The 23,102-nt window shown below is 46.5% G+C and overlaps 1 protein-coding gene across 1 annotated transcript in view; it reads right to left on the reverse strand.

Annotated features, from left to right (window-relative positions):
• Positions 1-27: 27 nt before the first annotated feature.
• LOC147106714 (circularly permutated Ras protein 1) overlaps positions 28-23,102 on the reverse strand; it is a 131,277-nt gene continuing 108,202 nt past the window's right edge. Inside the window, exons 12-20 of the mRNA XM_086007771.1 lie at positions 21,545-21,669; positions 20,363-20,447; positions 18,557-18,663; positions 16,839-16,951; positions 9,972-10,083; positions 6,442-6,582; positions 4,594-4,687; positions 4,277-4,333; positions 28-1,604 (exon numbers count right to left, since the gene is read on the reverse strand). Coding sequence (XP_085863897.1) covers positions 1,506-1,604; positions 4,277-4,333; positions 4,594-4,687; positions 6,442-6,582; positions 9,972-10,083; positions 16,839-16,951; positions 18,557-18,663; positions 20,363-20,447; positions 21,545-21,669 — 933 coding nt within the window. The 3' untranslated portion in view covers positions 28-1,505. The remainder of the gene's footprint in view (positions 1,605-4,276; positions 4,334-4,593; positions 4,688-6,441; positions 6,583-9,971; positions 10,084-16,838; positions 16,952-18,556; positions 18,664-20,362; positions 20,448-21,544; positions 21,670-23,102) is intronic.

Consider the following 23,102-nt stretch of genomic DNA (forward strand, 5'->3'; position numbering starts at 1 on the left):
TCCCCCCCCTCCCCCCCCCCTCCTCTCTCCTAAATGACTGACTGAATCCGCGGTGGGCTACTGTTCTGTGGATGCGCTCTAGCACCACGCCCAGGTGTGAGCCTAGACAGTGAATGTTGGCACAGGCTATTCAACTGCTAAGTCCCATCCTGTCCTTGCCCACATCCATGCATTCTCTAGCAGGGTCACAGAGCAGCGATCATGAGTCACTCCACTGGTCGTTTTCCCTCTCCCAAACCCAGGAGCACCGCAGCAACGGCAACATCACTACTGCCATCTGGGCTGAGATCAGCTGACTCGGGACAGACTGGGGATTGGCCCTGTGGCCTTCTGGTCCGCATGGCTCAATTACACACTGATTGTACTAATTGAGGCAAATGGAAGCTCCATTCTTGTCACTGACTGTGGGTAAACCAGGTAAGTAAAATGTGGAGATGGAGAGGAAAGTGAGCCATGACATGAATCTCGTCATTCATGTGGAAATGATACTGGGCGGCCTGCTCGTGGCGCTGTCCAGGGAGAGTATAAATACTCAGGCATAGGCCCAGCTTGCTCAGGACATTCTTTAACAGGAACCAGTGAAGGACACAACTAGATCTCCATGTTGAAAAACAGTCGATTAAAGCCTTGTTTAATACTCAGACCAACTGCCTAGTAGTTTTCTTACATCAAAGCCATAAGGGATATCTGACCCTTTTAAAATTACATGAATTGTTAGGAACAGGAAAAACACTTGGGTCCAACAAGCCTGTGCCATTTTTCACCTACCTGCCTTCTCGTCATATACATCAATCCCTTCTCTCTTACTAAACCCATTTATACTGTTCACCTCACTGTCCTTCCCTGGTAACCCAATCCACACCTGTATCACCCTTTGGATGAAAAAATTCCATCCTGACGTTGCTTCTTACTCTTCATTTAATTTTAAGCCGTGCTAACTGGTATTTGAACCTACCATTCACCACAGTGGACAATTTTCTTGGGATTAGCTTTGAAAATTCCCAAGATAATCTGGAAACGTTTGATTGGGTCAACTTGAAGTCTCCTCTCTTCTAAAGAAAATAAGCCAAACTTTCAAACTAATACCCCCAATCTCAGCTAAGACCTTGGGTGTACCGGTGAACCTTGCCAAGTAGCCACTCATCAAGTGCCATGACAGCAGTGCGCAGGCCAAAACTTCATCCGAAATTTTTGTCTGCTGTCGGCTTTTAAGGCCTGCATACGGCTTCCTTCAACCTGGAGATCGCCCAACAAATGCTGATTAACTAACTGATCCTGGAAAAACCAGCCTGGTTCAGCCGAGGTCACGAGCAAAAGAGGGGAGGGGGGTATCAGCCCCAGGGTCTCCAAGAATGTGATCACAGCCTTGGTCTTAACATGAACATTTTTTTTCTGCCAAAACATAATTTATTTTCACAATAGCTATATTTTGTAAAATACAAACGGATGAAAAAATTGCACAGTTTCCATTACAAACGTTCAGGTGATCTACTCCAATTGCCCTGTCAAACCATTGGCACCGGAGCAGGCACCGGCTTCTTCAACATCTTGCTCTTTGCATTCTTCAGACGATAAACCATGTTTGCAACCTCATCGGAGAACACCTGTTGGGGAATTTAAGGTGGCGTTACATTAATTTACTTGTGGCTATTCCTGAAATTGAAAGGAGTTTTAGTACCAAGATGGTAGTGGTCAGGGTGGTCCTTCTGCCTCTAAGGTCATGCTGTCGGCAGAGGGGGGTGATGAGGAATGATTAATAAAGGTGTTGTTTTAAAGTGCGAGAGAGGGAGAGAAAAATCAAAAGGGCGAGTCATCCCAGGACACTGCTGCCAGTCGCCCAATACTCAGCTATTACAGAGAACACCAAGAAACCTGGGGCACATCACCATTCCTGCTTTCTAAATGGGCAGTAACCCACAACACAGGTGGAAGAACAAAGAGATGGAGAGAAAGATAAAAAGGAACCACTTACTCAAAAAAGCACTTTATGGAAAACATTATCAAATAAACTTTTTTTTAAAAACAGCATTTTCTTAATACCACTATGAAATAAGCTATTCTTTACAGTTTCTCCCTCCGCTGTGGTACATTTTCATGTCTACAGTACCGAATCTAGGTGGCCAGGTGTTGTAAGCTATTTGACTGCAGTAGACATCACAGTGGAGTTAGATCCTGTCCTGACTTGATGTCCCCATATGACTTTCTCTTAGGGGGGTCACTGGATAAACCTACAGGGGTAGAGTTTCTGCTTTGGGCGCAATCGGCGATTCTGGTGCAAATCATGCCCGCTTAGAAAAATATTTTCCACCCCCCCAAAGTTTGCACTCAAACTCATTTGTGTATCACCAAACGCAAAATCTGCCATGAACCAGTGCAATTGGGCAGCGTTTTAAAACGTAATTTAAAAAATTTGCTCTAAAAATTATTTCTTTATATATTTAAGAGTGGTAACTTGTTAACGTTTGATTGACAGAGCTGGAAATGGGTTTCTGAAAAAGTAAGCTTCTAAACCAGTGTCAATCCACCACCAACTAGCGAAAAAGATCACGAAAACTCGAGTTGCACTGAACGCAATTTGCGCTTAAAATTCCGCGATCTTTTGTGCCCGTTATGCTGAGAAAAACAGCGCAATCGAGGGGCAACTCCAGGCCAGAAAATTTAGCACAGGAGGCCATTCGGGTCCTCTTGCCGGCACTGAATTTAGGCCCCTTTTGCAAGAGCTGGTTTTACACCGTCTCATTTTCCTGCTTTGTCCCCACATCAGAAGGAGGAACCCTGGTTGAATTTCATCTCCCTAGACCAGAGACACTGAGACCAACTGGAAACTTCCTCTGCTTCGTAACTAAGACCACCTGACACAGCACAGACCATCAGCTGAACTTTAATCTTCTGGTTTGTTTGGGGTCAGCACCACAGTATGTGTTCCCTGTACCCACTGAACCATTGGCGAAAACTCTAGACATGGTAATCCAGTAAATCATGGCCCTAAGCGAAGATTATTCTTGACTTTTCAAAGTAGCTTTCGTCATCGGAATTGGCTGAAGCCTGGATGGAGAATCCTGCTTCCCGTACCTCACTGGGACTGGCTGCTTTTTGCAAAAAGGAACACAATCTTTGTGGAGAAAGTGTTTGACATTACCCATAGGCTCAATGACAGCATGTGGACCTGATGCAATGATGCGTTTCCATGGCAATTTATATCACTGTATTGTCTGTAAACAAATGAAAACAAGTTTGGCCAAACACATTTTCATGAAGATGGTGCCCCTTTAAGCTGCAGATCTCTCTTGTGCAGGAATAAAAGTTTGTTCTCGTGATTTTAATGTTTTCCCGCCATCAAATCTCTCCTCTCTTGAAGGCACCGATTCTTCTTGGGATAGTTTCCTGGGCACTGGTAGCCTTCTAGAGCCTCGCCTAAGTGGCCAGTCATCATGTGTGATCCGAGATAGTGAGAGCTGGCAGGCTATTCTACCATGGGAAGCATTGCAGCCGATTTGATCTAATTGGCAACCCTGCTGGCCTCACCCCTCCCCCTTCACTTAACCAGAGTGCTGAGGCCAATTGTAATGCTTCAAATACCAACCTGGCTGCAAGAGGGTTCGAGTACAAGAACAAGGATGTCTTGCTACAGTTGTACAGGGCCTTGGTGAGACCGCACCTTGAGTATTGTGTGCAGTTTTGGTCGCCTTACCTGAGGAAGGACGTTCTTGCCATGGAAGGAGTGCAACGAAGATTCACCAGGCTGATACCTGGGATGGCAGGAATGACGTATGAGGAGAGATTGTGTCGATTGGGCTTATACTCACTGGAGCTTAGAAGATTGAGAGGGGATCTCATCGAAACCTATAAAATTCTGTCAGGCCTGGACAGACTAGATGCAGGAAGGATGTTTCTGATGGCCGGGGAGTCCAGAACCAGGGGTCATAGTCTAAGGATAAGGGGTAAGCCATTTAGGACTGAAATGAGGAGGAATTTCTTCACCCAGAGAGTGGTGAACCTGTGGAATTCTCTACCACAGAGGGCAGTGGAGGCCAGTTCATTAAATATATTCAAGAAAGAGTTGGATATATTTCTTAAGGCTAAAGGGATCAAGGGATATGGGGAGAAGGCAGGGACAGGGTACTGAATTTGGATGATCAGCCATGATATCATTGAATGACGGAGCAGGCTCGAAGGGCCGAATGGCCTACTCCTGCTCCTATCTTCTGTGTTTCTATGTTTCTATCATCCGCTTCGAACTAATGTCTGACAACAAGTTTATGGAAGTAAACATTACCTTGAAAACAGAATCACCGTTTCCTGCTTCATTTTTTGCTTTCACCATGCTTCCCACCTGAAAGAAGATCATTAAAAAAATTAAAACCGGACTTGGGTAAGCACGAGGCAAAGTGTCAGAGAAACCATCCTTTAAAGGGGACAAGTATCGGGGAAATCCTCCTTTAAAAGTGTCAGGAAAGTGTTCTTTTTAAAAGAAGTAATGCTTCCCTTTGGTTTCCCCCTCCTCCCCGGAACTGCTGATTCACACAAGTGCCAGACTACAGTACTAAGGCACAATGTCATCACAACCTGGAAACATGGCAAGTCAATATTCACCTCCTGAGAGTACGTCAGGTCTTCACACACAACTGCCACGGAACGCAGCCAGTTCTGGTAAATGTCTTCTTCTTCTCGGTTATGTTTTTTCTCACTGAAAGGAGACAGACTCAGTCAGTAATACGACAAACCAAAACTACTTTGTATGTGTTAAACCATATTTATATAATACAGAAGAAGGAGTGTGTGTGTGTGTGTGTGTTGGGTTTGATATCTGGCTTTGCTCTGTTTACATTGCATTCCCAGCCTGTACAATCAGGTTGAGCATTCAATCAAACACAGCCAGAAAGGAAAGGCAGCTGTCCACATTTACAGTTACTGCCTCAATGACAAGGGAATGACTACCTCTTCAGATCCTTATTTACCTTGTGAGGCTCCTACTGAAGGTTGGGCTGCTTCCACAGTAAGGTAAATGCAGCAATAAAGTCTCCCCTCTCTGCTGGTGTAAGGGTCATAGTGTGAAATGAGTGTGAGCAGTGTGAGGCTGTCGCTGCTGAATAGGATTGGGATGAAGGCACATTGCTGGGTCAGAGCAGAAGGAGGTTTACGTTGTATCTAATCTAGCTTAGGAGTGCATGCTCAGTATGAACATCTCTCACCTTGTTGAGTGAAAAACGCACACATCAAAAAATATATAACTTTATATTCATTTGTGGTTTCATTTCTGATTAATTTCATTTAATAGTTTTTCCTGATCCGTGAGGAATCTTGGGGTGGGTTTTCTGAGCTTGATACAGAGGCACTGGGAAGGAATGGTTCTGACATTGACCTGCCCACATTGTGCACATCCAGTCACGTACTAACCATTTACTTTAAATGGGTTAACCCTGGACAGAAGAATGTCATGTGAACGTGTAGTGTTTACCCACCAACGGCCATTTCCAGGCGTCTGATTTCCCATTGAACCTGGGTTCAAGTCAAGTTTGGATGAAGGGGCTGCTGTTCCCCATGGACTCACCACCATTAGGGTCCTACCTGAACTGGGTTCGGTTGGTGTTGGCCAAGGACAAAATTAAACTGCATTTCAGGCACTTTTCCTCCTGCAGTTTTCTCCCCCCTCTCCTGAAGATGCTGACCATGACTGGAGTGTGGTCCATGGACACTAGCAGCTCTCCAGTACCTTGTACAAGCAGCCACTCTTCACATGCGAGTTTGGAAAGTGAGTGTCAGCAGATTATTTGAGCGAGAGGCCTCACAGCCGAGTTCGAACTTGACATCCCACACACATACCCTCCAGCCGGGGCCACAGTAGAGTAACTCGGGCTGGGAACCCAGCTGATTCCTTCCCCTTCCCTCTCTGACCAAACAGAAGCTGCAGCCAGCTGTAGAATCGGGGCACTTTACTACTTCAATTCTGCTGAGTGAGGCCAGATGAATAAAGGGGCAGAAATGTAACAATCAAATATTGGGAGGTTCAGCTCCTCAGTCAAGGGGCAGGCCTACACTGCACATGTTGGTGCTCACTGTCCCTACGTCATCTGTGCATTGAAATCAAAACTCACTGCACTGTCTCTTGGCTCGAGCCCATTCTTTCCCTGAAAACTGTGGAGCTCATCACCTCCCTCAGTCTCTCCTTTCTCCGACAATTTATTAGGCTTTTAAAACCCATGACTGGTGTCATCTAATCGTTACTGCCTGATCTGGTTTACTTTTCAACCCTGGGCCTTGGCACGTCACCCAGGTTTCTCACTTAACAAAATGCCACACCTGACATTGTAATGTTTGATCTTATTTAGGTGTAATTTAAACTACCTTTCCTTCCCAACACTCTCACTGCTCTCTCTCTGCTGGAAAGAGCAATCATTCTATATCGGATCACTAAATTAATATGGAAGAATTTCATCTTACACAATCTTTTGGATGAGCTCCTTATGTGCCTCCACCTCCCTGCGGGCTTCTTTCACTCGACCCTCCATTGTCAGTCGGGCGCTGAGCTGAGCCGCGTGTATTCCCAGCACAGTTATGTTCACACTGTCCTCAACCAAGGAGCTGAAAAACAAGAGAAAGTAACTAAAAATCAGTCCCACTCACCACCCCTAGACAGAACAGCTAACGTAGACATTATTGGTTAAAACTGTGTGCTCGCAAATCCGATCAGTTCCCCTCAATAACATTGATAACATTGGGGAAGGAAGGATGAATTTCAGGCCTGGAGACATTGTACGCCGAGGATAGGCACATATTCAATGGCCTGGATTTTCCAGGGCCTATGATCTGCGTTCGCGGCCGTAAGTGCCCCACAAGTTATGGACTTCCGTGCGATGTGCATGCGCGAAAACCTGGAACTTGCGATCTGTCAAGTTTCAGATTGACAAATCCACCACATCCCCAGGAAATGGACATTCGCTGGCGGAGAGTTGGGCTGTCCAGCGAATGCCCGTGAAACTCTTACGCCTGGTAAAAACAGGCGTAGGGCCTTTTACCAGCGTAAGAGTTTAAATAAATATATAACTTTTTATTTAAACATAAAAAACTTTAAAATTAGTTATAGGCTATTTTTAGCCCTTTTAAAAGGTTTAAATGTTAATTTAATTGTATGTTAATTAATTTTGAACATGTAATGATTTTATTTTTATTTAACTGGTGTGTAATTGTGTTTTTAGGGGATTCCTATTCATGCTTATGGGGATTCTGTATGTAAATGAAATCTCCTTAAACATAATGGGGATCCCCCATTTTGATTGGTTGGCCTGGCCCACGTATCCCAGGGGCGCTTGCGAACCGTGTGAGCTCCTGTGATACGCAGATGTTTACACATGCATACACGTAGCGGCCCAGGAGCGCGAGTCTACGAACCTCCGGGACCATCAGGTGGGCTCATACTTTTCTTGCGGTTTGGAGGCATTCGCCCGTGGGAAGCCTCCGACCGCAAATTCAGGTCCATTGATTATTAAATAAATAAGCTAGTTCACATTAATGAAATAATATGCAGCTAAAAGGGTTACTAGGTTAAAACACAGAGGGCTAGAAATTGCGTAGCGCCCCGTTTGGGGCGATAACTTTCGCGGGAGCGGAAAAGTATCGCCAGGCAAAAAATATTTGAATCTGCCGGGAACCTCCGCTTCAGCGCTCCAAGAGGGAAGTAGAGCGTTAACTCAAGCGTGACCACTTCCCTTAGCGCGCTAAAGGGAGTGAGAGGGCAGTATCGGCTGAGCGCTGAGCAATGCTCGGAGCAACACTGCCGGCTTTACAGGCTCCTTCCCTCCATTAAAGGGAAGGGCCAATGCTGCGTTGAAGGAATCCTCAGGCTGTGTCTGTTGGGCGACGGCACCTGCGATACGTGTATTGCAGCCCCAAGCACTCTAAGAGAGTGCAGGGCTGAGCAATCGCGGGATATGAAAAAATTAAAAAACACCAGAATGGGGACATAAATACATTTTGGCCTACCTGACCACCACTGCCTTTAATTAGCGCTCCCCAAGCAGCCAGCCGAGGTGACAACACCTCCTGCAGCTGCCGTTGTTGACGCCCGGTGATGCTGCAGGAGGCGGAAGTGAATATTGCATCCAGGGCGGAAACGGGGTGCTGCACACCGGATGACGTCACGATCTCCGGGGCGCAAGAGAGCGAGGCGGTAAGTTTTAGCACGAGCACAAATCCACCAGGGAAGTTCGCGGGCGTCGGGGATTTCACCGCACCCGGTCGGTAACCCCTTAGTGCCCCGTTACTATTATGTCCGTGTATAATTGAGACACGGACAGCAGGAGTTGATTATAACAAGTCTTTACTGAATGGAGAAAATCGGGAAACTGAAACTACAGAAGGCTGCTAGCGCCTTTTACACAGGGGTGGTCACTGCCGGTACTGCAGTCTGAGACCAGTTATTCCCTTAAAGGTACATACACAACAGTTACCACCCCCCAGAGGCGCTAACAGGAGGCGCAAACCAGGCCAATTTCTCCCCCAGAGGCTTTTAAAAGATAGGCTTTTTATCACAAGGGGGGAGTGTAAAAGCAGGAAAACTCTGTGGCATGAATAATGAAATGGGTTCCCTTTCTAGAGACTGCAAGAGATAAGACATCAAAGACTTGTACAACAAAGGCTATAATTCATGAAGAGCAAAGATAGAAAGCAAAGCTACAATCTAACAGGTCATCAGACCCCCACCATAATCCAGAAATCTGTTCAATGACCTAAGGGTCATTAAGCACCCAATATAGTTGAACCCAGCAAGAATTATAAGACAGATATGAAGCAAAGCTCTTTCGCCTCCCTCCAATCGCTCACCTCCCTCCAATCGCTCACGCTCGCCTCCCTCCAGTCGCTCACGCTCGCCTCCCTCCAATCGCTCACCTCCCTCCAATCGCTCACGCTCGCCTCCCTCCAATCGCTCACACTCGCCTCCCTCCAATCGCTCACGCTCGCCTCCCTCCAATCGCTCACGCTCACCTCCCTCCAATCGCTCACGCTCGCCTCCCTCCAATCGCTCACGCTCGCCTCCCTCCAATCGCTCACGCTCGCCTCCCTCCAATCGCTCACGCTCGCCTCCCTCCAATCGCTCACGCTCGCCTCCCTCCAATCGCTCACCTCCCTCCAATCGCTCACCTCCCTCCCTCCAATCGCTCACGCTCGCCTCCCTCCAATCGCTCACCTCCCTCCAATCGCTCACGCTCACCTCCCTCCAATCGCTCACGCTCGCCTCCCTCCAATCGCTCACCTCCCTCCAATCGCTCACGCTCACCTCCCTCCAATCGCTCACGCTCGCCTCCCTCCAATCGCTCACGCTCGCCTCCCTCCAATCGCTCACGCTCGCCTCCCTCCAATCGCTCACGCTCGCCTCCCTCCAATCGCTCACCTCCCTCCAATCGCTCACGCTCGCCTCCCTCCCATCGCTCACGCTCGCCTCCCTCCAATCGCTCACACTCACCTCCCTCCAATCGCTCACACTCACCTCCCTCCAATCGCTCACGCTCGCCTCCCTCCCATCGCTCACGCTCGCCTCCCTCCAATCGCTCACACTCACCTCCCTCCAATCGCTCACACTCACCTCCCTCCAATCGCTCACGCTCGCCTCCCTCCCATCGCTCACGCTCGCCTCCCTCCAGTCGCTCACACTCACCTCCCCATGTCTCTTGACTGCACCACTTCAGTGATAATTCCGCTGATGTCTCTTTCGACATCAACAGTAGCCTCTCACTATTGAAGGACTAGATTCTGTTCATTGACGGGGATTCATATTTTTAGGCAAATTGATGCGAGTAAAACACGCTTGAATGTGGAAATTTATTGGAGTAAGCTAGCAATCTTAATACTGATTAATATCGGGTGGTGCTGTCGGGAGCTCTGAGGTGGCGGGGGGTGTGGGGGTTGTGGGGGAAATGGAGCTCAGGGTTATCTGCACCAAGCTCTGGGTGGTGTTAGAGCACTGGCTGGGGTACCTGTTGTTTGTGATGTGTTTCTCCTGACTGATGACTCGACAGGCCTGTCTGTTATCCCGAGTGGTGAAGCTTACTTGCAGCTGGAAGGGCAACTTCTCGTTATCCTGGAGAGCTGAGGGAATTAAGAGATTCATGCAGTCTGAATCACAGAAGCCAAGTAACTAGAATATCACATTAAATACAATATACCCGTATTTCTGGTTATATATGGTGACTTTCCCTTCCTCCCTAATCCCTTACTCTCAGTGCCCAGCACCAGAGCAGGCAGGCTGTTCCTGGGCCTTCTCCAATGCTACTTTATTTCTCTTTGCCAATATTCTATTCTCTCTTGAAGCAGTTGATCTTTTGCCCTTTGGTTATCGAACCAAAGTGGCCATTCTTTTTAACTGGGATCCTCGAATTTGAGGCTATTCACCTCTGTGGAAGACATCATAGCTAAATTGACTCTTGTTCTCACCCAACATCCACAAATGAACACTTTCCAGAACGGGTCGCCAGGAGGAGAAACCCGGATTAAGTTTTCCGATCTAGCCCAAATTATACCGAGGTCGAATATAACACCCTAAATACTGCTTGTGATTAACTGATTCGCCACAGTCTGGTGATGGAACCCAGGACCGTTTTAGTTTGCATGGCTCAGCTATTTGCTGGAGAATTTCAGTGAGCCATCAGGAGACACTGCCATCGCAACTCCTGGTAATACAATGGCTCTTTAATTTTAACAATGTGTGTCAGAGCCTTTTACAGGAGAGGGGACTGGGCTCACTGGTCTCAAGACTGACCTTGTGGAGAAATGCCTCACCTCCACTCTGCACCTCAGACTGATAGAATCACAAACACCAGAAGCCCCCCACGTGTGGAGCTTAGCTGAACAAGTGGACCTGCGGCCCACTGTCTCGAGTCAGTGAAAGTCACATCAGCAACGGGACGGCTGTTCCGGAGGACTGACTTGTTCACCCATCTGATTTGGGTCTTAACCTAGCTCAGATTGATGGCCTGAAAGTCTCCTTTGTGGAAAATATTTCCTACTTGTAGAGCACAAGTGTCATACAGTGATTCCTGCTAGAAAGCGTATGTGTGTGGACATTGGGTGAGGACAATGTTCCTGTTAATTTTTCTTGGGTGCGCGGCCCCTTTAAGGAGCTGCACAGCCCATTCAGAATACCGCGCATGCACGGTTTTTCCTATTTAAAAGCAGGTGAGCCGGCTGCGCGGGAGCTGCAGAGTGCTGCGCGGCCACACAGCTGCACAGCTTAAAGGAAGCGCTGGTCACATTGGCTGTGACTGACTCACATGGTTGAATAACCTGCCCACACTCACTGTCCAGGATCATATGTAAAGAATGGCACGTGGGCAAGGTACCAGAGGACTGCTGGTGTTCATGTACCCCAGCCACAGAGATTCTGGGAGGGGAGGGGATTGCTGATGTAATTTTATGGCCAATTGCAGCTAAACATTGCATCTCCCCCTGCACCAGAGTTGGATTAGGGCAGCACCTGGTGTGATACTGAGGCACACAAACCAGAAGGTCCAAGGTTTGATCTCTATGTTGTGCTGAGTTAGCTGATCTCAGGGTTAAGGAGTTGAAAATCTGCCAGGGTGCCTACACCAATTGCAGTACAGTGACCCCAACTGGAAAGAGTGAGAGTGTGGGCATTGGGTGAGGACAGGATTCGCTCAACTGTGATGTGCTCTGCAGTTGAATAGCTTGTAATACACTCACGTGACGGATGGCCATATGAGTGAGATGCCAGAGGGCTATTGATATCCCTGCTTGGGCCTCAGCTATTCACAACCTACATCAATGATTTGGATGAGGGGACCAAATGTAATATATCCAAGTTTGCTGATGATACAAAGCTAGGTGGGAATGTAAGTTGTGAGGAGGATGCAAAGAGGCTTCAAGGGGATATAGACAGGCTAAGTGAGTGGGCAAGAACATGGCAAATGGAATATAATGTTGAGAAATGTGAAGTTATTCACTTTGGTAGGAAAAATAGAAAAGCAGAGTATTTTTTAAATGGTGAGAGATTGGGAAATGTTGGTGTTCAGAGGGACCTGGGTGTCCTTGTACACGAATCACTGAAAGTTAACATGCAGGTACAGCAAGCAATTAGGAAAGCAAATGGTATGTTGGCCTTTATTACAAGAGGATTTGAGTATAAGAGTAAAGACGTCTTACTGCAATTATATAGGGCCCTGGTGAGACCACACCTGGAGTATTGTGTACAGTTTTGGTCTCCTTACCTAAGGACAGCACGGTGTCATAGTGGTTAACACTGTTGCCTCATAGCGCCAGGGACCCGGGTTCAAATCCGGCCTCGGGTGACTGTCTGTGTGGAGTTTGCACATTCTCCCCGTGTTTGCGTGGGTTTCCTCCGGGTGCTCCGGTTTCCTCCCACAGTCCAAAGATGTGCGGGTTAGGTTGATTGGCCATGATAAAAATTAAAAAAAAAATTGGCCCTTAGTGTTAGGGGGGATTAAATATGTGGGGTTACGGGGATAGGGTTTGGGTGGGATGGCTGTCGGTGTAGGGACCGGGTGCTAGGGTTTGGATGATCAACCATGATCTCGTTGAATGGCGGAGCAGGCTCGAAGGGCCGAATGGCCTACTCCTGCTCCTAGTTTCTATGTTTCTATGAAGGATATACTTGCCATAGAGGGAGTGCAATGAAGGTTCACCAGACTGATTCCTGGGATGGGGGGATTGTCCTATGAGGAGAGATTGAGTAGACTAGGCCTATATTCTCGGAGTTTAAAAGAATGAGAAGTAATCTCATTGAAACATACAAAATTCTTACAGGGCTTGACAGGGTAGATGCAGGGAGGATGTTTCCCCTGGCTGGGGAGTCTAGAACCAAGGGTCACAGTCTCAGAATAAGGGGTAGGCCACTTAGGACTGAGATGAGGAGAAATTTCTTCATTCAGAGGATGGTGAATCTTTGGGATTCTCTACCCCAGAGGGCTGTGGAGGCTCAGCCGTTGAGTATATTCAAGATAAAGATCGATAGATTTTTGGATATTAAGGGAATCGAAGGATATGTGGATCGAGCAGGAAGGTGGAGTTGAGGTCGATGATCAGCCATGATCTTATTGAATGGCGGAGCAGGCTCAAGGGGCCGAATGGCCTACTCCTGCTCCTATTTCTTATGTTCTTATGAAACGTAAGCCAGTAGGAGTTTGAGCCTTCACGAATATATTTTTTTTTAATTGAACATAAAGTTAGTTTTCTTCGCCCCACAGCACGATTTCAGACTGAAGCGAATATTGCATTTTCCACCAGGGGAACTGGTTGCAGAAAGCGGAATGGCAACATTATACCAAACCTTTCCTGAGCAAAAACACAGAGCTGAACTTTCCTTAATCGTCTCTGATGGAGCATTTCAACTTTTGTATGTAATGCATCTGCTTACCACAAGGTGGCGGACATTGCTCACACCCGAGATCTTTTAATATACTAACTAGCATTTGTTCCATGTGGTATGTCTCGGGATATCATTTTAAAATTTCCAATTACTCCAGATTTCTGGGTCCAGTTCCCCCTCACCCTAAAAACAGGGGGAAATCCTCCCTGGAAACGCTTCCCCCACAACTTTCACTTCTGTTCTCCCCTCCCCTCCGACACCAGGGCCTAGAAATTGAGTGCCCTTAGCGCCGATTTTGCGGCGCTAGAGGGCCTAGCGCTGCATTTGGCGCCGGCGCCGAAATTGCCTGGGGCCCTTACGCCGCGGTAGACCGGTAGCGCTGCGCCGGCACCGATGACGTCATCGGTGTGCGCAGCGTCCCGGTTGCCATGCCGACGGGCCCCAGCGCCGAAATTCAGTTGCGGCCGCCTCGCCCGTGGCAGCCGCAACTAAGATTCTGGCAACCGAGTCTTCCCCGAGTTAGCGCCGGCGCATTAAGGTCGCGCGGCGGCCGGCCGCTTTCCCGTCGGCTGCCTGCCCGCACCTCCCTCCCCGGACTCCTCCACCCCCCCCCCCCGCGGAACAGATGCGTCTGGCCTGCAAGCCCGGCACTTGTCCGAGGTGCCGGGCTCATTTTTTCAATAATTGAACGGACAGCGGGCGGGTGCAGGCAGCTCCTCCTTAACTGAAGGAGGAGGCCTGCACTTCCCCAGCCTGCCGCACCGCATCGGGTGCCGCAGCGCCGGATTAGCGCCGCAATTCGGCACTCAGCGCCCATTGGGAGGCGCTCACGCCCGCCAGTAGCGCCGGCAGCCGTCTGGGCGCGGCGCTACTGAATTTTTGGCGCGCGCAAGGGAATTAGCGCCGGCGCTAAATTTCCGGCGCTAAAGCCCTGGCGCGGCGTCAACTCAATTTCTAGGCCCTGGAGTCCTTTGGTCTCTCAGTCACTCTTTACATGCGAGATAAAATCTGTAAGTAGGTAGAACGGTGGAGCAGCAATCAAATAAAGCTGAGTGATGCTCTGGTTAGACTGCATCTTAAGTACTGTCCCCAGTTTTAGTCACCAAGATACAAAAGAAACTTTAAAACCCTGGTGACAACGGAGGGAGGAGCCACAGTTCTGATCCCCAGCATCAGCGGTCTAAGCTATAGGGTGGGTTAGTCAAACTGGGGCTCTTTAGTCTTGAAAGAAGACAACTAAGGCGATATTGTAATATTATATGATATTAAAGAATATAGGCAAGATAAATCCTAAACATGATTTCAAGGTAAAATAAGACAGTAGATCAAGAGGGTATAGGGCTAAATGGTGAAGGACAAATTTAGGACTGATGTGAGTACAGTGTGTACCATCTACAAGATGCACTGCAGCAACTCGCCAAGGCTTCTTCAGCAGCACCTCCCAAACCCACGATCTCTACCACCTAGAAGGACGAGGGCAGCAGGCGCATGGGAACACCACCACCTCCAAGTTCCCCTCCAAGTTACACACCATCCTGACTTAGAAGTTTATCACTGATCCTTCATTGTCACTGGGTCAAAATCCTGGAACTCCCTCCCTAACAGCACCGTGGAAGTACCTTCACCACACAGACTGCAGCGGTTCAAGAAGGCGGCTCACCACCACCTTCTCAAGGGCAATTAGGGATGGGCAATAAATGCTGGCCTTGCCAGTGACACCCACATCCCATGAACTAATAAAAAAAAGAGGAATCAACACTGAAATTAAGTTCCCAGGCAGAGGAGTGCAGACAGCAGGCTTAGAGTCATTCAAGAGCCAGTTGGACAGCGTGATGGGAGGACTTTTTTTTCTTTCTAAGCGGATAGGCTATGATGGGCTGCAGGGCCTCCCTCATCTGCATTTACATTCACAAGTTTTAACAAACTTCTCCCAGACTTCATTCTTTTACAGGTGTTCTCACCCCTACTGAAGCAGCCTCTCCCGGCCCAGCCCCACTCCTTGCTGAAGCATCTCGCCTGCCTTCCTTTATGGTTTTATTCTCGTGGTCTCCTCAGTTTTCTCCATAGTTCCAGGAGTAACCGTTAGGAACAGGAACTGTGACTGATTTCTTTCCCCTCCCTAGTGTGGGTCACTGAAATAAAATGTATCACTCCAACTGCTGCCTTAATAGTGATCGGCTAACATGGCACAGACCAGGGATTGAACCTGAGGCTATCTGGTCGGTGTGGTTCAGTACTATATTGGGCGGTAGACCATTATTGGAGCTCGAGAGTTTGCCCAGATGCTTCTTTATAGAAGATGTCATTGAATCACAGCTTCAATCAAACAATATCTGCAGGATATTCAGTTCTTTTTGTGAATTTTTCCAAGATTTCGATTTCAGGCACCCATGTTGAGCATCGGGCACTCCCTGGTCAGGTATGGCTCAGTCAGATGCAGGGTAAAGCTCTCTCTGCACTGCACCAACAGTGTGGCTTAACCCCACCTCAGAAGATCAGTCTGCGTCAGTGTAATTTTCCCATTTCCCACACCAACCAGCCAGTGACCTCTATGAATGAAGTGGCAATTTAGTGGCAAACCACAGGAAGTTTTGTGCTATGAGTCGATGCCCACTAAGACCGAGTTTGGGAGTGGTTAACCGCATTTCATGTAGGGCCCTTATAGCCATCAGACAGAGGAATCTTGTATCCCATTTGTCTAGGTTAGATTTGTGCCAGTGCACCCAAGTCAAAGGCCAGTGCGTAGCTCACTGCATCACCTAGTCAATGCTACTCTTTCCCTCTTCTCATGCTTGGTGGATCCACTGTGTTTCACTTGCAACTCCTGTTTAAATTTCAGATCAGCTGTTTTGGCTGCTTTTTTCCTCTTTCTCCGTTGTTTCTTTATTCCTCAGGCTTTTATTGTACGTGGACCTGCCCTGTGTCTTTTCACCCCATTATTTGCACATTCTTTTGTCTTTTCTGTATGTCTGCGTGATCTTTTCTCTCACCTAACGGTTTTCTTTTAGGTCAAGTGACAACACTTCAAAAGTACTTCATTGGCTGTAAAAGGCTTTGGGACATCCTGAGGCCGTGAAAGGCATTATATAAATGAAAGTCTTTTTTCTTTCTTTAACACATTTAGCCCCTTTCTGTGACTAGTGTGTCTGTTGGTTCTACCTCCTCTCCCCTTTATCCCTATTATTCCAACCTAATTCTTTGCCTTCAGGTGATGAAGTGCACACCCCAAACACTGACGGACCTCAAACATTTCTAGCGTTTTTTTGTTTTTAAATCAGATTTCCAGCATTTAAAGCTTTTTGCTGTTTATTTTATTTGAATTACCATACCTGCCTTGGTAAAGGTCCACCAGATGGTACAGGAAGCTCTCAAACAGTGCAGCTATCTTCCTAGAGCATAATGTAACTCCCAATTTTTAACAGCAGCAGTTAAGATCCAATCACATTAGTAAAACTGAGAGCCACTTAGTTTGCTGCAGTTACCAATTCTTTCTGCCACTTACTTTGGATGTGAGATTCCTTTATTCCAAATTCAAAAGTCAGCTCCGTATCTTTGGTCACATTTCCAACCCGTTTCACAAGCTTATTCCCTGCTTGCTCCTCAAATCCAAAATACCTAAAGATAAACAGAAAAAGAAAAGTTTTCCCCTCTTGCTAGTAGAGTAAACAACAACAACTTGCATTTATATAGCACTTTTAACGTAATAAAACATCCCAAGGCGCTTCACAGGAGCGTAATCAGACCGAAAAATTGACACCGAGCCAAAGGAGGAGATATTGTGACGGGTGACCAAAAGCTTGGTCAAAGAGGTAGATTTTAAGGAGCGTTTTAAAGGAGGAAAGAGAGGTAGAGAGGTTTAGAAAGGGAATTCCAGAGCTTAGGGCCTGGACAGCTGAAGCTATGGATGCCAATGGTGGGGACAAAGGAAGTCGTGGATGCACAAGAGGCCAGAATAGGAGGAATGCAGAGTTCACGGAGGGTTGTAGGGCCGGAGGAGTTTACAGAGATTGGATGGGGTGAGGCCATGGAGGGATTTGAACATGAGAATTTTAAAATCAAGGCGTTCGGGAATCGGGAGCCAATGTGGGTCAACAAGCACAGGGGCGATGGGTGAACTGGACTTGGTGCGAGTTAGGACACGGGCAGGAGGAGTTCAAGCTTATGGAGGGTGGAAGATGGAAGGCCGACCAGGAGAGCATTGGAATAGTTAATTGTTGGTAACATTAATTGAATTTGATGACACAGTTTTACTTGGAGCTTAGGAAAATAGTAATTGGACTTGTACGACTTGGTACTACCCGGACCTAGCAATCACCATATCAGCAGGGTTTATGTGGTTCAGTATTACTGGGGCCTAGATTGCACCATAGGAACTGTGCTTGTCTGGCTCAATATCACTTGAGGCCTAACGGTGTGCTTCATCAATGAGGAATATAAGACCCTATCTTGTGCTATCTTGTATAGCTCAGTTTTCACAGAAACAATCACAAGAAAATGTGAACAAATGAATAATTTAAAGAATTTTCAGAAATGTTTCCTGGTTTCCCAAGATGTTAGTGAACAGAGAATATGGAAAATATAATCCCAACATTACTTATTTTGTGTGTGAAGAAAATATTATAATATCTTCAATAAAAAAGGTAATATCAGTTACAGGGGCCCTGTTTACACAGATTGACATAAGAGGAGGTCTCCATTGCTGACAAGGGAGAATGTCATCGGGGCCTCCTCTGTTTATTGGCAGTTGCCAGTATGGTGCCAAAGGTGAAAGGTTGTCAGTCTAGTGATGGAAATCTGACCCCATTTGCACCTCACTGAGTCCAATGGTAGATTCCACCATTTTGCACCTGGACTCTGGAATTCTCTGCCTAACCTCCTGCCTCTGCCTGCCTTGCTAATCTCTTACCATCTTCAAAAGCTTCCTAAAAACCTCTCTCTTTAACTGCAACTTCACATCCCCTAACTTCTCCCAATTCCTGCTTGGTGCCTGTTTTCCGCTCCCCCTTCTGCAAAGTGCCGTGGGATAGTTTGCTGCATTAAAGGCGTTATACAAGTACAGTTGATGTTATACAAGTACAGTTGATGTTATATAAGTACAGTTGATGTTATATACATAGAACACAACAGATGGCTTTCAGTGAATTACAAGCTAGTTGTCCAATCTAAGGCGATCAGCTGATATATACACACACTAATTCTGGCTCAGAAGGTTTTACTCACATCTGTTCAGTGACTACAAAGGTGACAGTGGCATCGGTCGCAATGACGTCATCATCCAAAGTGGCCTGAATCTCTTCAGGTAAATTAGATGGATTAACAATGTTGACCTGGAATGAGAAATAATATCAGATGACAATGTGACACAGGAAGAGGAGAAAAATAAAAGGGGTGAAAGGTGCAGACACGATGCACTTCAATGGACTTACAAAATCTTAGCATTGTACCACGGATGCATTGCTCCTCAACAGCTAGCAGCAGCCAATGTCCCCAATCTCACTGTTACAGCATTGTTTAGGAGACTTGAGTGAGGGATTGGTTAATTCTTTCATGTTCACACTTCACTAAGTCTGAGAGAAAAGAGCATGATGCAGACATTCTGGGCAAAGCCTGACTGCAAAAACCAGGTGTTACAGAAATGATCCTTTTGATGACCCTGGAGTACTGGCCATGCAGAACAGCCATGTGCAAGACAAGAGACTGCCCTATCTCTGCCATGAGGTACAGCAGCACCAGTTGGCACTCTTGGGTATTCAGGAAGTTTGATGGACCAACTCTCGTTGTCTGCAACAGGACAAGTGAGGAAGGTGAAACACAGCCTGGTAGAACTTGGGAAGCTGTGAATCCCAGAAGGCATGTTTGTCCATTCTTAGAGGAAGGAGTCTAGTTGTGGTAGGTGCACACATGCTCACGAAGGTTGAACATCCTTGAAAGTATGTTGGCAATACTGATGAGTCAGAGGCTATCTAGAACCACCTTTTAAATGTGTTTAAAAACATTGGCCATCAGACAGTGTTGTTTAGTATTGGGATATTCAATGGCTAATTTTACTGGGATCATATCACCTGGAGAGGGGTCAGTAAAATGTATGAGTCCAATAGATAAATAGATAGGCAGATAGATACATATATACAAAGTTATATGTAGCCCAAATATTTACAATGAACAAACCTAACTACACAATGTCAGTCAAAGATTCTGTGAGCCTTAGTTTTTACAGCAGGACTTACCATGAAGCTGACTAAACCATTGACACTCAGTTGGTCATTTCTAAAGTCTATCCGGTTCTCATACTGGGTAAGGCCAGTAGCTTGGTAGATCCCCCATCCTTGGAGTGCCATAGTATTTACTTGTCACTGAAGTGAATTTAAGGATTTTTTGTAGCAGGGAGCTAACTTTTACTCAGCCCGCCTGAATAGAAAACAGGAGAAGTTTCAGAGGGGGGCCCATGCAGCTGCTTAGTTACCCCAGGGTTCAATACCAGGCTCTCTCCATCCATGAATAACAGAGGAGATATACCAGTTGGATGAGAACAAGCAGAAGACACATGCCGAGTAACTGCAGTGCTGACATGCCAGAGAACAAGGTCTATTGTTGCCCATGTTCAAAGGTCTATGCGGGAATCAGAGTGAGCCATGAATTGACAGAAGGCGTATCAGCTGCCCACGACCAGAAACCTTGCATACTACAATCAGGAGCGTAACCTGCAGCAGATCCCTTCCAACACAACAAGAGAAAAGAATGTCAACCTAGAAGTGCCATGGATTGTCTCCAGGTCACTGGATAGCTCTCAGTACCATATCACAGTGTGCATTCCCCCACTGAACCATTGAGCGACCTTAAAAAGCTAAGGCTTAATCTAAATGAAGTGAGGACGATGCCTCTGAATTTGTAAAAATCATTCATATGTTGACATTCTTCACTGCTCTCGAGATACATCTGGGGTTATGTAAATACCTTTCGGGACACTTAATACATTTTAAGTGAAGTAACTGACATTATTACTATTCCCCTTCTCTGCATTCTTACCCTTCCTCCAGTCCGATCTGCCAGTTTCCCGAGCTCTGCCAGTCTACAGTCTGTGCCCTCTATTGTCAGAACCGATACAATCACCCTAGAGCAAGGACAGAAATTGTGAAACTGCAGGACAAACCATTTCTGTGTTTTATTACTCCTTTGCTATGACTGTACGACCAGGAATTTTGCTGTAGTATAGATTCAGAGTTATAGAGATTTGTAAGTGGGATCTCAGGTTGGTACATATTCAATAAATGTATAAATTTATGCGTGGAATGCAGTTTTTTTTAGGCCCATAATACAAGTTGAAAAAAGTAGGACAGAAGACAAGGCAAATCAGGAAATAGCGGTCAAGTGACACCAAGATTAGGTTTTAAAAGCCTAAATATTTTAGGAAGGAGGAAAGTCTAATGTAGTTTAGGAATTCCACAGGTTTGATGCCCTTGAAAGAATACAGCAGGACACTGTGCAATTCCAGTCTTGATTTCAACACAGTAAGGTTGTAGGAAAGAGGAACGTGTAGGAGGGGACATTTGGATCTTAGATAGAACAAGAGAGAAAGGTTCAGAGAAAACTGAGGAAGACAAGAAAGCTTTGAAGGCAGGAGATAGATGAAGGAGGCTAAAGCTGTGGAGGAATTGAGGGACGACAAGCTATTCAGGTGTGCGAGAGAAGAGCGTTCCCAGATGTGGGAATATTCAAGTCTAGACAGACTTTTGCAGGTTAGTCTGATCCAAAGTGCCAGCTTGCAGTAACACATTTACAGCCTGATTAAACAACCCTGAAGTGAATGTCATTAATCTCATTGCTACTTGTGAGAGATCAATAGCGCAGAATGGCTGCTGCATTTACCTACATAACAAGATAGAAAGAAAGACTTGCATTTATATAGCGCCTTTCAAGACCACCGGACATCCCAAAGCGCTTTACAGCCAATGAAGTACTTTTAGAAGTGTAGTTGCTGTTGTAATGTAGGAAACGCGGCAGCCAATTTTGCGCTCAGTAAACTCCCACAAACAGCAATGTGATAATGACCAGATAATCTTTTTTTTTTAATGTTGATTCACAAAAGTTATTCATTGTATATGAAATGTTTTAAGATGTTTCTTCAACAGGACGAGGTGCTTTATAAATGGGCGTCTTTCTTGCTTTAAATACAAAATAAACTGTGGAATGTAAAAGAAGACTGCTTACCCGTTTAAAGTTGCTTGCTCTCCTACATCAGTGTAAAACTGTCTGGAGCCCTCATACACATCTTCCTTCTCACTCTCCAAGTATCCCAGGCCTGTGTTTGCCCTCCCATCTGTGCAGATGATTACCTAAAATAAGCAGAATTCACTGCAGTTACAGACCTGTCCTCACAGATGTAACATGTTAGTTGAGAACCCAGCCTTCTACTGGCAATGCAGCACAGATCATTGGTCCTGCCCCCCCCCCCATAACGGCCACCAATAGCACTTGATGGCAAACTGAAAAAAATGCCAGTAACAGGTTGATGTGAATGAGGAGGCTTACCTCCCCACCCCTCCCCCCATGGCTTGGTGAATAAAAGCCCTGTGAGCTTTGTACTCAGGCCAGAAGGCCCCAGATTTGATTCTGGGTCTGCACTGGGTTAGTAGATCTCCGGCAGGACAGCGGTCGAGACAATTGGTCTCAGTGCTTCTCCTGCTCCTTATTGGTATCCAGCAATTCCTGCTGGAGAGCGAGTCTATGTGGCACTTTACAGCCTTCCGGACTCAATATCGAGTTCAACAACTTCAGATCATAACCTCGCCCCCTATTACATTTTTTATCCACGTTTTTGGTTTGTGACTTTTCCTTTTTTCCTCTCTCTCTCCCACATGGCAACTGTCTCTCACTCTGCCGGCGCATTTCACACTTCATCTCGAGCCAATGTCTGTTTCTTTACCTGTCCTATTACTATCTCGTCTCACCTTGAATATCTCCTAATGTCTCTTCTTTCATCCCCTCGCCCATTTCCCAGTCCCCAAACTGCCTTTTGTTTCATTTCCTGCCTTTTCTCTCAGTCCTGACGAAGGGTTTCGACCCGAAACGTTGACTCTATTTCTCTCTCCACGGATGTTGCCTGGCCTGCTGAGTTTTTCCAGCATTTTCTGTTGTTATTTCGGATTTCCAGCATCCGCTGTATTTTGCTATCGTCTATGTGTAACATCAGCTGAGGACAGGATTGAGGTAGACGTCCCCTGCTGCTGAATAATCTGCCAACCTTCACACATCAAAATATGGTCACTTGGAGAAGTTACCACAGAGTGGCCAGCACCGATGGAACTGTAATGCAGGAACAGTCAGTGCCTTAAAAAGAGAGGAGTTGAGGGAATAATTTTCTTTTAAAATTGACCTGTTTTTTGGGTCCCTCCACACACTTGCCATTCCCATGTGGCCTATTAGCACAAGCCATGTGTTCATGTCACATTTGAGCTGGCTGCTAAGAGATGCATCCGCATTAAAAAGCACTGGGTTTTGCTACTGTCCTTGGCTGCACGAGTGATATCGAGAACTCTGTACAGAAGAGTCACAGGCATGAACCCACATGCTGCTGTGTAACACAATGTTGTTACTCTTGTTCCTTCAAAATAAAAACACAATGGGCCAGAATTTGCGGTGGGTATGACAGCGTACTCTCAGAGTACACTGCCATAGCGCCTTTAAAATGGAACGCAATTCCGGGATTTCTGCATATGCTTGCACTTGCGCTAAATCCCGAACTTGTGATCTGACAAGTTCCGACTTG

Source organism: Somniosus microcephalus, chromosome 15, assembly GCF_052327205.1.
Source record: "Somniosus microcephalus isolate GS21.2 chromosome 15, FLI_Smic_1.0, whole genome shotgun sequence".
Lineage (NCBI taxonomy): Eukaryota > Metazoa > Chordata > Chondrichthyes > Squaliformes > Somniosidae > Somniosus > Somniosus microcephalus.